At 47.2% G+C, this 15,204-nt stretch overlaps 1 protein-coding gene across 2 annotated transcripts in view; it reads right to left on the bottom strand.

The window, feature by feature from the left end:
• Positions 1-12,835, bottom strand: part of SEC24D (SEC24 homolog D, COPII coat complex component) — a 76,979-nt gene extending 64,144 nt beyond the window's left edge. For both annotated transcript variants that reach the window (XM_019744507.2, XM_019744508.2), the window contains exons 1-3: positions 12,622-12,835; positions 10,290-10,451; positions 3,062-3,191 (exon numbers count right to left, since the gene is read on the bottom strand). In XM_019744507.2, the coding sequence (XP_019600066.2) occupies positions 3,062-3,191; positions 10,290-10,410 (251 nt within the window). In that variant the 5' untranslated portion in view covers positions 10,411-10,451; positions 12,622-12,835. The remainder of the gene's footprint in view (positions 1-3,061; positions 3,192-10,289; positions 10,452-12,621) is intronic.
• Between the last annotated feature and the right edge of the window lie 2,369 nt (positions 12,836-15,204).

The following is a 15,204-nucleotide window of genomic DNA, read 5'->3' as shown; positions in this document are numbered from 1 at the left end:
ATTTCTCAGCTCCCGCTCCCCGCACAAGAATGCAGGATACAGTGAAGACAAAAAGGAACAAAATAGAGCCATAGATAGGGGAGCCATACCACTATATTCTCACTGGTGGCTGGTAGACACACAAAAGCAAACATCTGCCAGTACCCCAACGAGGGGTCTTTCTGCACCCCAGTCTCGCTGGCGGGTCGGGCGAGACACAGGAAGTAGGATCCACACAATCTGCAATCTGCCATCCCCGCTTGTTAACCACACTTGCTAGCCGCAATCTGCTGTCCGCTTCTCTGCCAACCAACAACCCCACTTGCTAGCGTAGCCATGGCAGTTATATTGGCTAATGGCTAACTGGTTACAGCTGATGGCCATCTACTGCCCAAGCCAGCACCTTTCCACGTGAGGCCGAGAGCCTGGAAACTGCTCTCCTGGCTCTGTCCCCACACTAGGTATGATTTTAAATTTTATGAAATATTACTTTTGAAATAGCAGTATTTTAAAAATAAAAATCATACATGTTAAATTTCAATCAACATAATGACTGAATTATGTTTTGTTGTTATTTGACCGCTTAGTGAAAATTTAAGATACGTCTTTGATGGGCCCTCTAATGGTACAAGCAACTCCCACCAAGCGCTGTAATCATCAAAGGTTGTGTGCACCTGTGCACTCCGACCGGTCATCAGACGGCATGATCCACCTGTCAATCACTGCGCCCTTCAGCCTTGGCATTGAACCACGAACGCAGAAGTATGTCCCATGAGGGCAAGGCCACCTGGCAACCGCCGAGGCTTAGGGTGACTGCTAGACTTCCCCCAGCCGTCTTCATTTTTAACCCCATTTCCAACCTATCAATCACGGTTGAAGTTGAAGCAAGTGAGTCGTGGAGGAAAGGGGGCAGAATGTGTGGGTTCTTCGCTGGGCATGACGGGAAGAGCAGACCCATAACCGGCGCCGCCATGACTAGATGGGCGGGGCCAGCAGGAGTGGCAAGCTACAGAGGCCAGTGCTGCATCCCGCAGCCAGGGAATACACAAACTGCCAACTGCTAAGGTGGACCGGGCCTTGCCTGGGCACTAGTCGGCATCCTCATGGCTGGATGCCGCGCTAAGCTCACCAGCACACACTAGGGTCTGTCTGATGGCAAAGCCCCCAGATGGCTGAGTCCTAAGGAACCTAATTCAAGTGAAACAAATGGACACAAGGCAAAGACCAGTCCAACCCAGGCTCATGCGTAGTAATGAACCAAACCTTTTCTTACTTCAAAGCAGCTGTTTGATTTTTGCATTTCTTCTGAAAAAAAAGAAATGAGATACTTGGTGGTTCACAACAACGAATTGCTCCAGAACTTCTGCCCTCTACTCTGGACTAGGAATTCTATTTCCTCAACTTACGAGTGAGGAAAACGAGACCTAGAGGCCCAGTAACGACACCAGCACCCAGAAGAGGCTTCTTGGATCCCAGTCTTTCTGTTCCCCCGCCCTCGCCCCACCAGCACCATCGGGCGGGGCAGGCAGTAGGGACCTGGGTCAGGCCCTTTGACTTCTCACTGCTGCTTCTTCAAACCGCAGTCACATGTAAACCAAATTACTTAGACCTGTCCTCTGCTTCCTGCATTTACCTCCACATGCATTTCACAGCTACCATGTCAACAGCAAATGTTATCAAGACACAGAAGAGCCGGGAACTGTCAAGCCCACAGACACCCCATAAGGGGATCAATGCGATGATCTTTCAAACTCCAGAGGGAATTTGCCACTAGCAGGGACTATAGGCTCCTTGAAAGGTGACTAAATGGCTTCACCATCAACAGGGTCCAGATTCATACTGAAGGGTTCCTCCCTCCCAAACCTCAACCTTGCAGCCTGACCACCTGGGAAAGGAATCTGGAAAGCAACAGCCTCTAGATGATCCTTGGAGAAATTCCAGCGTGAATACTATCTACTCACAGCAACACCTCCCAGGACAAACAATAGCGGGGTTTCCAGCAGGGATGGTATGGCTCAGGCTCCCTGCTCAGAAGACGGTCCCGAGTGGGTTGTAGGGTGTGGGGGCAGAGCCCCAGAAAGAAGTTTCCAGGCTCTCGGCCTCACATAGACAGGTGCTGGCTCAGGTAGTAAATGGCCATCAACTGTGATTGCATGGCCATCAGCTGTGGCTGGTTGGCCGTCAGCTGTAACCAGTGAGCCATTGGCCACTAATATAACTGCTGTGGCTACGCTAGCAGAAAGAGAGAAAAAAATGGGGGCTGGCAAGAAGATGGTGGCTGAGCCTGCAAGCGGAGCAATGAGGGTTGAGAATTGTCTGGTTCCTGCTTCCTGTTTCTCCAACCCAGCCACCAGTGAGACTACAGTGGTATGACTCCCCCATCTATGGCTCCATGGGTGTTCCTGTTTGGCCTCACCATATCCTGCGTTCTTGTGTGGGGAGCGGGAGCAGAGACCCCGCAGGCCTCCCCGCACGACATCGGGCTCTGAGGATCCCATACGTCTCCTACTTTGGCTTCTCCAGGCCTGCCTCCAACTCTCCCTTCATGTATTATATCACAAACAGAAGATTTCCTTTCTGTGTTGTTCTTACTATCGCCCAGCCTTTCAAGAGTCCCTCCCTGGTAGCGGTGCCTTCCACACCAAATCCAGTCTCTCCCATGGGCCACAATCTGATTTAATTTTCAAAATATTTATCCAAGCACCTACTGGCACTGAGCTCAGTTCTGTGAAGGAATCAAGAGAATAAGGGATTTAAAGTTGTTTTGGGGAATACAGGATGTATAGACATCTGAAGATATGAGAGATTAATTCAAAACTCTAAAATAAGAATATAATCAAAACCTAAAATGTATCGACACCATAATTTTTATATATTTGTTAATATGTACTGGTATTGTTTATTTTCCTCCTAACTTTTCTAAACACTTTGTATCACAGGGCAGTGTTCTAGCACATCCTTTCAAGGACATGGGCAGGTCAAGAGGTCAAACTTTCAATCAACAAACACACAAGTTCAGAAGGCACTTGTGGGACAATTTTAGCAGAATATACAAATGGAAGCTGGAATCAACCTCGCTCACCTTTGGGGAGAATGACCCTGGGCATGAGCTCCGTTCTGGCCAAACTGGTGGGGTCCAGGAGGTGGAGGGCCCTGTGGCAACATCCCCCCGGGTGCAGCAGCCCCCAAAGGCCCTGCCGGCTTCATCACACCTGTAACGGAAGGCAGGGGTTTAGAAGAGGATGGAGTGCTAAGAGACAGGATGCAAAGACTCAGGTTAAAAATGCAAACTCCGAGGGGAGGAGGAGAAGAAATGGGTTAGAACAGTTTTTCCTTTAAACCATCACAGGCCCAGCCATGCCAGGTTCTGGCATAGTCATTTGACCATCGTAACAATAGAGAGCATTTTCACACTAAACAGAAACTGAAACAGAAGAAATCACCTTTCCTTTTGGTAGAGACACCTTAACAGAACACACGATCACACAAAGATGCTAGAACACACAATGGAAGATGCCAGGGGGATGAGAGAAAATAAATCGGGAAAAACAAAACAGCATAAGGCTTAAAGCATCCTGACTCTATGGGGAAAAAAAAGAAAAAGACAAGACCTCTGGAAATGCCTTTGAATTACAGCACGAGGAAAGCAAATGGAGGGGAGCACCTGTTTCTCCAACAAATCCCGCCCTTGGAGTTACTCATTTCTCCAGGAACCCACACGCTTGGATGACAAACAGTTGCGGGGCTGCAAGGTCCTCACGGCTGCTCACACAACACAGGGGGTCATATGTGAGGGCCCACTGCTCCAGGTGGCGACTGCGTTTTCATGTACAAGCAGCTCTTCTCGAACAGAGATCTTCAGTGGCTTCTCTTGAGCCCTGTTCTCAGATATTTTTCTCTATTCTTCTACAGAAAGTGTGACATCGGAGAAAACATCAGGGGGCCTGGGTTTGAGTAGTTCAAGGCTGCACCAGGCCTTTTCCGAGCAGATGTACGGTGCTGGGCAAGAAGTTTATCTTTGAGGACGCAGTTTCCCCTCACTGCAAAGGAGAGGCTTACACTAGAGTACCTGGGACACCCTCCCAGACTTTTACAAAGAAAAAAAAGAAGAAGTACATTTGTTCTGTTGCTCTCTGCACTGCCGTCCCTTTTTCCCTGCAGCTGGCTGCATTTACTGTCGCTCCCACCTTCCTCTCTGGCCCTGTCATCAGTGACCTCCTCTCTGCCTTCTGAGGATGCCTACACCAGACCTCGTAATGGCACTTCAGACGTAGCATCTCCTTTCTTCTATCTTCCTGGAGAACATTCATCCCCCAGATAGCAAGGGAATTGACTGGGTGACCTTGCAGCTGCCCAGAGAGAGTCTCTTATATAGTAATACTGTCCAGAAATGCTTTCAGATGCTTGGATAATCTGGAAGGAAATACAGCTAATGAAGGGACAGTATTCATGAATAATACCAAATTTTTTACGGAAAGGTTCCTTTCTTAAAATAGGATTCCTCAAACTTAAGATAAATTTTATATTAACTTTACAGTCACAGTTTTACTTAACAATTTTTCATATACTTAGAATGAAAGCAAAAAATATTATTCTTAAAACACTTTTATATAAAGTTCTACATTTTTATATAAAGTTCTAAATCCCAAACCCAGAAAAATAGAAAAAATCATGAGGCTTGCAGTCACACAGACGGGTCTGAATCCCTTCCCACCATTTAGCAGCTGTGACCCTGACAACATAGTTTAATCTTCAAAACCTAGATGTTTACCACTGTCATGGCGGTAATGCCCGTCTCTGAGGACTGTTCTGAGAAGTAAATGAGGCAACAGGTACAAGAGCATCCAGAACAACACCTGGTACAGAAAGGAGATCACTCAGCAAATCCCACTTTCCTCTCCCCCAGCCACATCCCCTTCCCTCCTTTTTTCAGATTTATATTCTAGCAAAACATATATGCCATAATTACATGCACGCTTGTATTTTCATGTGTGAAACATTACTGTGATGAAAGTAGAAAATCCACAACACTAGCACTAAAATAGTAACTAATTATATGCACTACAAAAAACCAGGGACATTCTCATTTCTTAAGTCAGAAGGCAGACAGCAGTCCCACTACCAACTCTCACACAGTGTGTCTAGAGAAGCAGAAGCCCGTCCTCGGAGTTATTCTTGTCTGGTGTCCCCACGTGTGTGCACCATGCTCGTGTTAATAAACTTCTGTTTCTAGAAACAAAACCAAAACAAACAAGCAAACAAAGCCAGTTCTCTTCTACTCAAGCAGAACTGTTAGACACCGATTTTCCTACACTGCTCTTTCCCTTTTATTTTTGGAAATCAACTCTATAGCAACGATTCCACACACACTCAGTGTGCCTTTGAGGCACTGCGAGCTCGCACAGACAAGCGAATACACTGCGCGTGGTGAGTGTTCTCGGTACAGAGAGAGGGATGACCCAACTCTTCCAGAGGACCCGAGAGAAGTCCAGAGGAAGGACGAGCAGCGTCCTCAGTGGAGGCCAGGACAGGGACTCTGGCAGAAGGCAGGGCCTGAGCGGAGCTGAGAGGGCCTGGCCGCGGGCTCGGGGCAGCCGGGTGATGGGAAGGGCGGGGGCAGAGGTTGCCCAGCTTGGCTGGGGCCAGACTGCAAAGTCCTGAGAGCCATTTGGACTTTATCCCGGGGCAAAGGGATACAGTGTTATCTGAAAAGGCAGTCTTCCCCAGGCCACGTTACTAGCATTTACAAGTGCTCAGAGATCATCGGGTTCTTCAGAGAGCGGTGTGAGGAGTGTACTAAGACAGGAAAGCCATGCCCTGAGGAAGAACCCATGACGCTTAGGCCAAAAGAAAACATCTGACATCACAAGTGGTCTTTCACAGAGGCAGGTATTGGCAACTAGCGGACTCAGTGCCCATCCCTCTTCCTCTCCAGCTGGCCCTCCTGGACGGGCCTGAGCAGGACACATGGAGCCCCCGTTTCCTAGTCTGCCTTATAAACGGGCTGCCCGTGTGCTCCAAATTCAGCACAGCTACATAGCTCAGGGGCCCCTGACCCGGGGTAGAGATGTGGTTCTGGGGTAGACAGGCAGTGGCCACTGATGGTCCAGTCCTGTGGGAGTAGGGGGGTGGCGGGGTGCATTTCTATGGCCGAGAGGCCCAAGCCTGGTTCTCTGGCTCTCTCCGATATTCACTTCCTGGTGCCCTTTAATAAATCCCTCCCCGCTACAGTGGTTTCTGTTATCAGCAAAGAAGCCCTAAGAAACATCACAGAAAAGCATACCTTGGATCTGGCCCCAAACCTGACAAACTAAAACCGAAATGAAAAAACACTTGTGGAAAAGTGTTTATCTAAAGTCCCTATTGGATGGACAGAATCAGGTTGGTAACAACCGCTGCTCCTAAGACACTGGGTGGTGGCACGTCACACACGCTCACCACTGACAGGTCCTCACCACCACCTCCCAGCCCCAACCCCCAGGACATCCACAGGCTTTGCCTGTCCAGATCAGGGCTGCTTCTGCCCCTGAAGGGACATTCAGCTATGCCTAGGGCTTCCAGTTGCACAGCTGGGGATTGGGGGTGTGGAGGGCAGGCCCTAGAATCTGATGGGTAGAGACCAAGATGCTTGTGTGGGGGCTGAAAAGAATTACTACTATCTTTCCTCTCAGCTGCTAAGTGCCTCCAGCTGGACTAATAATCAAATTAACAGAGACAGATTAACAGGAGAAAATCAAATGTTCAATATATGAACAGGAGAATTCACACAAGCAGGAAAACTCCAAAGGCAGTGAGGCAACGCTGTGTTTCTAAGACATTTTTGGACAAAGGAGAAAAGGGGGAAGGGGTATGAGATTTTGGAAGTGAGCACAGGCAACTTACAGGTAGTTAAGGAAGAGTCACAGGGACTTCAGGAATATCATGGCAGGAAACATTCTGCTGGGCAACCCAGAAACAGTGGGACACAGCAGGGATCCAGCTCACAGGTGCCTGCCCGGCCCTCTGAAACCTCTTATCTACCACACTTTATTCAAATTCAGCTCTGGCAGCACCCTAAGGTTTCCTTCCTAGAGCAGGTTTCTGTCTCAGTCTCTTGGGCAGGAACGTGGGGAGGAAGGGCCAAAGGTTCTTTCTGAGTCTTGTTTCTTAATAACCAGCTTAAAATCAATATCCCCAAAGGCAGCTTCATGGCACAATGTTGGTTCTCTTCACCGCTAAACGTCCTACACTATATAGCACAGCCTCCCACAGCAAACAATCAAGTGGCCCCGAATGTCACAAGTGCTGAGGAAGAGAAACGCTGCTCCTGAAAACAGTCTCCCCGCTGTGATCCCTTCTACACACTTTCTAATGTGGAGTGAGACTCTTTCTAAAACATACATGGGATCTGACCCTTCACAGCTTAAAATGCTTCAGTGGCACCACTGCCCTTAACGTAAACTGTACGTAAAGTCTGAAGATGGCCCCACTTCCACTCCAGGCCACCTCTCACTGCTCCAAACTGCACCCTGGCCATGCTGACACTCAGGCAGGTCCCCAGAAGTGCCCCCTCCCACCCACAAGCTGCCTCCCTACCTGACCAACTGTCATCTATTGTTCATTCCCTCCAGAAGGTTCCCTCCAGGCCTAAGTCCTGCTTCTCCACCACTCTCCACTTCCTAATGGCAGTGCTGCCCTATACTGTCATTGTCAACCTACTTACTGCGTGTCCCACTAGATGATTAAGTGCTGTAAGGATGGAGATTGGGTATATGTTACTCATTGCTATGTCGCCACCAGTATTTTCCTCACTTACTAAATTAGATTTGCTACAAACATCCCTCCAGCACAGGAGAAAGGCAGTGCTGGAGAGAGGACGGTGGTTAAGAGACCATTTCAGTAATCCAGGTGAGAGATGGACGACTGGAACAGGAAGAGTGACAGGAGGACAGAGAGAAGGAAGCAGGCAGAAAGACGTTTACAATTACCCAAAACAGTTTGGGACACTAATTGGATTGCAGAAGGTAAAGGGGAGAAATTTTTTTTTTTTAAATACTGAAAGTTTCTAATTTGGATAATGGAATGAGTGCTGCTTCCAATGAGTGAGATACAGAATACCAGAAAAAAACGGGGGGCGGGGGGGGTCATAAAAAGAAATCCTGAATTGTTTTGGACATGATAAGTTTGATGTGCCTAAAACAGGTGGGCAACTGAAAGCACGGTGTAGCGTGGTCAGACACGTGAGCTGGAGAAACAGATCTGAGACTAGCTCTTCATATGGAATGACACAGTTCAGGGGGAAACCCATAGAGCGAGAGGAAAAGAGGATGAAGAAAGAACACAGAAGGAAAAACAGCAATGCTTAAGGGTCATGCAGAAGAAGGGGGGCTCCTTAGAAAGAGATGTCCAGAAAGCCACCAAGAAAAACAACAAAGGACGGTGTCACTGAAACCACAAGAGCAGAGGATTTTGAACAAACAAAAGTGGTAAACAGTGTCAGATTCGAAAGTGGATAGGACAGTGTCTACTGCATTCAGTAATGGGAGGCCACCAATGACCTGGTAGGAGAAGGGGACAGTGGATGGGGCCCAAGCTATGGAGACGACACTGAGCCACGGGGAACCAAGAGGCAAGGTGGGGGGTCCCGAAGTGAGGTGAGTACTTGTTTAAGAAAATGACTGAGAGAGGAAAAAAGTGTGAGTAGTGCTGAGTGTGCACTTAGGGGTGTGTGGGGTTTGCTGCTGTGTTCTTGAGGGCCCTGGGTTTGAATTCCAGCTACACCACCAGCTCTGTGACCTTGGACCAGTCACGTTACTCCAGACATTGTTTTCTAAGCTGTACAATAGGGCTAATAATCTACTGCATAGCACTGTATGAATGTTAAATAAGATAAATACACATAAAGTTTTTAGGACCAGTTTTTGATACATGGTAAGCACTCAAAATAAAAAAGAGTAATTTGTAATTATCATTATACACAAACGCTGAGAAGCAATGAACCACCTGACAGGAACTGGAGAAAGGTGGGTTAATGTTCCTAAAGGATCCAGAGACAAGACTTGAAATGTTATGGGGAGGGTTGGTCCTGAACAAGAGCAGCACACCTCATCCGGAGGGTTTTGAAAATTAGGGGTGGACTAAATCATAAGGAAACAGCGTGTGGTTGCCACCATGGAGCCTCTGGGCAGGGCTCCCCCCACTCAGTGACCACACTTCACCCACGCCAGCCTACCCAGCACAGCCTGGACCCTACATATTGGAGGCAGGCCCAGTGACCCCGAGGGACACTCACTGATTTAGATACAGTCCATTTCCACCAAGGGCTTGAGTTCATTCCTCAGCATTCTTTCAGAAGCCCCCAAAACTGTCTTACTTACACAAATATTTTCGGGGAATTGGGGAACATCGAACCTGAAACAAGCTGTTATTAGCTTCACCCCTGACCCTGAAACTTGGTCCCTCAGGGCAGCCCCTTGTTAAGGGAGGTGGCTTCGTGGTGTTCACCGCCACCAGAGCCATCGGAGGCCTCCTCCATTACCCCTTTCTTCCCCACCTCTGCCCCTAAACCAACATCCCCGGCCGGGCATCATATTTTAAAGCAACCAAGATTGCTCAATAATAATTTCAAGGCAAGGCTTTATTTTCCTAATTATAATTACCAGTGAGTAATCTTTAGTGTGAAAATCTAACGATATTTTTCCAGTATCAAAATTAATTTTATGATATTATTGCCAAACTCAGTGTAGCATATATATATATGTACACACACACACACAGGGGGTGCGAAAACACGTTACACATTTTAAGAAAGGAAAAACACTGTATTAAAATTGTAATACTCAATATGTACCGATAACAAAAGATGAATACAAATCATTTTTCACTTCTATAATTACAAGAGGGGTGCTCAAAGTGGTTACCATCAGCATAATTTTAATACATTTTTTTCCTTTCTTAAAATGTGTATACGTTTTCTTGACACCCTCTGTATATAAATGTAATATGTTTTTAACCGGGTGTTTACATCACACCACTGATTAAAAGCAAGAGCAAGTCTACAATAAATAATAAGAGCAAGTAAAAAATAAACATTCAGGAAGCATCTTTGTTTTAATCTATATTTAAAAACTAAATTCACTGTATTCTATGCAATAACCAAAAGGATGACACAGATTTCTTCCCCGGGAGTCTTTCCAAGGGACCCTATAATCTCAAGCCATTGCCATCATATAATGACCGTACCACACTCCCGAAGCTGCTCTTTCAGAACATCTTCTACCTCTGAGCCTGAGAAGTCAATAGTCACATACATGTCAGAGCGATGCCCTTACCTGGTGGGGGGCCTGCGTGAGACGGATCGCCACCGTAGTGCCCGTAATGTGGTGGAGGAAGGCCCATCCCAGACTGGGACTGAGAATAGGGGGGTGTCGCCACATAACCTTGTTGACTCATTATGAAACTGTCATTCCAAGTGAGAGTTTTACAAAAGAACCCTGCAACAGAAAAAAAAAAAATGTCAACAAGAGGGGTTGAGTCACTTGATGCTCTTAAAAATATAAGCAGTGTTAATAAATGTTTCTGACGGTTTGAGGAAAGGGACAACCATCAGGTACAGGGGACATCTCCCTGTCATACACCATATCATACCATCATCCCCTAAAAAGGGCTCTAACCACAGTTCTGCAGAACTCAGAAACTCACTTCTTTAGTCCTGGGCAAATTCTCAGCCATGAAATCGGAACAACGCCGACTGCTTTTTCACTGGAAGGCTGAAATGCTTCACAGATAGTCTCCCCTAAGTGTGGCTACTATTCTGTGCCTTTAGTTTCCATGGCCCCATTTCAGCACAGAGCACACCACTGGCAATAATCGCGTGTCATTCCACTGACTGAGCAGCAGAACTGTCAGTAGTCTGCAATTGGATGTTTCATTAAAAAGACCTGCATCTTTTCAGTGCTATCTTCATTAGGAATTTTAATCAGGCAGTTAGCACAGGGAGAAATCAATAGTCCAACAAAGACAGCAGAAGATAAAGAAGTTGATAATGGATTTATGTTATGAGTCATAGTGGGCCAAGCAGGCCGCAGCCTACCTGAGAGTTGCCAGTGGTTTCATAGGCAAAGGTGACTGACTTTCTTTCTGATTTAAATTTCACACCTCTAAGAACATATGAACACGTATTTAAAGAACTGAAAAAAAAGTGCAACTTCATATGTGTTTAGACAGGCACACACACACATACACACACACACAAATACAATACATCCATTTTGATTCTACTCAGAAACTAAACATCAATTTGTTAAAACTTTCCATGTTTCCAGGTTTCACAAAATAAGAGACTTCATACAACTGTCTATTCTCAAAAAAACAACAACAACAAAAAAATTATAACAAGACAGAAAAAGTTCTGAATCCTGGCAAGAAAAGAGAGTTTTCACTCAAAATTGGCCAGTACTTCGCTGTGTGACATGGAATAAGCTGAAGAATCTCCCTTGCCCTGAGTTCCCTCTTACAAAATGAAGCTTCTAAACGCCTTTCTAAATATATTAGAAAATACTGATTCTATTAATACAATTTCTCTCGTTTCTTTAACCAGCATAGGAATATTCTCCCTTTTGTTACTTTATAATTCTACCTTTTAAGAAAAAAAAAAATAGTTATACCTGCTAAGACTAATAGATCTATATTCAGACAATGGCATTCTTTATTTGGTTTCGTTTTTATATTAAACTATATGTTTCCAAAATTAAAGCAACCAAGTAAAAATATCATAAAACCACTTTCTTCTCTGTGGCAGGGGAGAAACACTAGAGGAGAGAAAACGCAAAGGCCTGGGGCCAGTTTGTCACTGACAGCACTTTTCCCTCCTCCCACTGAGCAGAGGGAGACGTGGCAGCCTGAGCTTTGGTCAGGCTGCTCCAGCCCAGCACTTTTAGGAAGTCAGCAAGAACACACCTACGTAGCGGCCTGTTGCTGAGTGAAAGAAAAGCAAGGCAGGGATGTCACTGGAGGCGCAGGAAGCTGTCGGGTCCCTCTTAACTGGTCCTGGGAGGATTCTGCTTCCTCATGCAACCAGTTGCCACGTCCAAACTTCCTCACACAGCCCCAAGTTACAGAAACCTGAGTCAGCTCCCAGCGGCGACATGGCAGGATGCCACCTGGCATGAGCAGGCCGAGCATCAAAAGCTGGGGCGCTTCTGTCCCAGGACAACCCCCGTCCACTGTCACTCGCGCTCCAGCCCAGGTACCCTTCTCACCCTGGACCACGTTCGGGTTTGGAAAAATCAATGTCACTATCAGGATGCAGACACAGTTGCCATTTTTACTGTGAATATTTCCAAGATTCCCTTCTTCCAAGAAAGGGGGCTGGGGGATTTAGTTGTTCCGGAGACGAAAACACCTCTGGCAGTGGCTCTGGAATCGCGGGGCTGCTGAGGACCCTACCCTGCAGCTCAGCATCCCGGACTGAGAGCTGCGGGCGGGGGAGATGCCCACGCCCACCCCAGCCCCGTCACTAAACTGCACGGAAGGGCCAGAGGAGCAGAGCTGGTCGCGCTGCCCCGCCACAGGTGAGCTCCCGGCCTCCGCCGCCCCGCCAGGCCGCCCCGCGCCAATTCCAGCTGTGCCCGGGGAGGGCGTCCCGCCTGGACCAGGCGTTACCTGGTCGCTCCCGCCGCCGCCCGGCTTCCCAGAGCCCGGCTCTGCTCCTGGTGCCAGCGCCCCCGGTGCCCCAAGTCCCACTGCGGCCGCAGCTCGCACCGCGTCTTCCCGCGCCGATGTCCCCACAGGCTCGCCGAGCACCGACTTCAGCCGGTCTGGGAACTGCCACGTCAAACACTCCCGGCTGCGCGTCCCCGGGCCGGGCTACTACCGGGGCCGCGCTCCGCCTGCGCACGCGCACAAATGCCAACAGGGCGTGTCCGGGGCGGGGCGGGGCGTGTCCGGGGCGGGGCGGGGCGGGGCCGGCCACCAAGCCTGGTCGACTCATTGGCCACTCGTCCTCCCCTTTTCTCCTTTCGCCTTTCCTGTCTGGTTTGTTTCCCTCCAACAGGTCAAAGATTTCAAAGCTGTTGCTAAATCAGAGCAATATTTTCTCCGTGGAGCCCGTAGGAAGGAGGGAGTGCGCACTGAGGGTTCATTCATTCTTTCATTCACAAGCTGCAGGGTCATTTATTTCACTCGTTACACGCTACTGGGGTAACTATGACACTGCAGTTGCTACACTGCCGCCACAGGAAGGCACACAACTCGGGACCTGGAAGAGATCAGTTGAAGGCAAATCTGGCACGCGTACACGGACAATTTGAGGACGTGGTCTGCAGTGCAGGAGAGGAGGCGGCCTGGCGGCGTGAAAACAGGGAGTAAAAGATGTCCCAACTGGAAAGCATGGGAAGAGCTGTCTTCACTGAAGCTGGGGTTGCCGGACTCCTATGTATTCCATCAATGGATGTCGACATAGTAATTAGTCTGTGAAGTAGAATGGCTGATCCCACCCCAAAACAGGGACTGCTGCAGCGTTTAGCTTACTGTACTGTGAGAGCTGAGAAAGCAAGGCCACCTGTGTGACACCTGGAACTTGACCTCTCTCCTGCCTTTCAGGACCATCTGCTGCTCTCTCTCTCTCTCTCTCTCTCTCTCTCTCTCTCTCCTCACACACACACACACTCACGCACACCACTGCTAAAGAGAAAGGCCTTCAGCCAACGCTAGCTTTGGTCTAGCTATCACTGGGCTCAAACTTATAAAAGTTAATCCAGACAAGTGTTTTGTTTTCAAAATATACTTCCTTCTGCTCTACAAGAAAATAGCTACTTGACAAATCCCTTTACTGATGAAATGCCCATGTAAAAACTCACATGGGGGCGTTGCTACTGCTGAAACGCTGCATGAATTTTGCAGACATTTGAAGTCACCCCTGTGTGGTGATGACTAATGGTCACTTCCCCACTCTCCTTTTGTAAGATTTTAGGAGTGATGTCCTGCCTGCATCCAGCTTCAAAATCCACAAAGAAACCCTTTTTTTTCTTTGAAATTTGTTTCTTATGTCCTCAATATAATCAAAATGTTTGACGGAGTTTAGAATCTCTGGCCAGTGTTGAAGCAGTACGGCTTATAAGAGCAGTAAAAAAAATGTTGCCATATCATAGCTATGTCACAATGCAGGAGAGTAGACTCACTTGGAACTAACTAGAAATGCCAGGCAATGACCTGATTGGCTTGTTGCCCCTAGAAAACCACTAAATTTGAATTTGTAAATTCGTTCTCTCCCCTTGCTCAGAGGCACCAGGACAAACAACTTGTGGTTTGCATTCTTAAATGTTTAAATCTGGAAGAGGTTTTAGAGATATGTATATTCAACTCAACATTCAGTGAGAACTGAATTCAACCCAATCATTTTATAGATTAATAAACTGAGGTCCAAAAAAGGAAAATGATTTACTAGTCTTAGCATTAGTTGGAAGGCATGCCTTCTTAATCTAATTCCAAAGCTCTTTTCACCTCAATTTTTTTTCCTTTTGATACTGCTCAGATTTGCTATTCTCTTTTAATTGGCTCTGCCATTTTCTCCTGTGACTGCCTTATACTCAAGATTTCAAATAACTGAAATATTAATTGACCACAAAGTTCTAGCAGCGATTGGACTTACTGATCACAAATCTCTTTTCCTTAAGAAATGGGCTTCTGGTTTCAGCACTGCTTCCCTCTTGTATTCACTCCTTAAGTGACTACTTTCTAACTTTATTCCTGTGGTTGGGTCACTGGCCTTCACCAGACCCAAGAGTCGGCCTGAATCTCCTGCCGTCCTTTATCTGAGCTGCCCTGTTGCCACCTGATGTCAGCCTCTGCCCATCTGTGTGTAATTAACTTGGCCACCCTGGTAACCGTACCCTAATTGAGAGGTGAGCTCACAGGGAATGCCCATGTCTTGGGGTTCTGCGTTCTTTAGGGTCTCTCTGTTCTCACTTTAAAAGGGAAAGAAAGTAGAGAGTCAACCCTGCTAAAGACTAGATAGAAAGAGAAGGAATTTCCTGACAATACTCAGGAAGTAGCTTTTAGAAAGTCAGAGCTCTGATGCTCTAAGCGTTTATGCAGCTTAAGTAGTTTGAAGGTTTCTGGTTACAAAGTTACAAACAGTTTGAAGACACTTTATATTTTAAATAACCGAAGTAGCCAAGCCCTGGACTACGTTAAATATCTGGAAGTACAGTCAATAAGGCCTCGTTAAATGGGGTGGGGGGTGGT

This window comes from Rhinolophus sinicus, linkage group LG07 (genome assembly GCF_036562045.2).
Source record: "Rhinolophus sinicus isolate RSC01 linkage group LG07, ASM3656204v1, whole genome shotgun sequence".
Taxonomy (NCBI): domain Eukaryota; kingdom Metazoa; phylum Chordata; class Mammalia; order Chiroptera; family Rhinolophidae; genus Rhinolophus; species Rhinolophus sinicus.
This window is presented reverse-complemented; position numbering and strand designations above follow the sequence as displayed.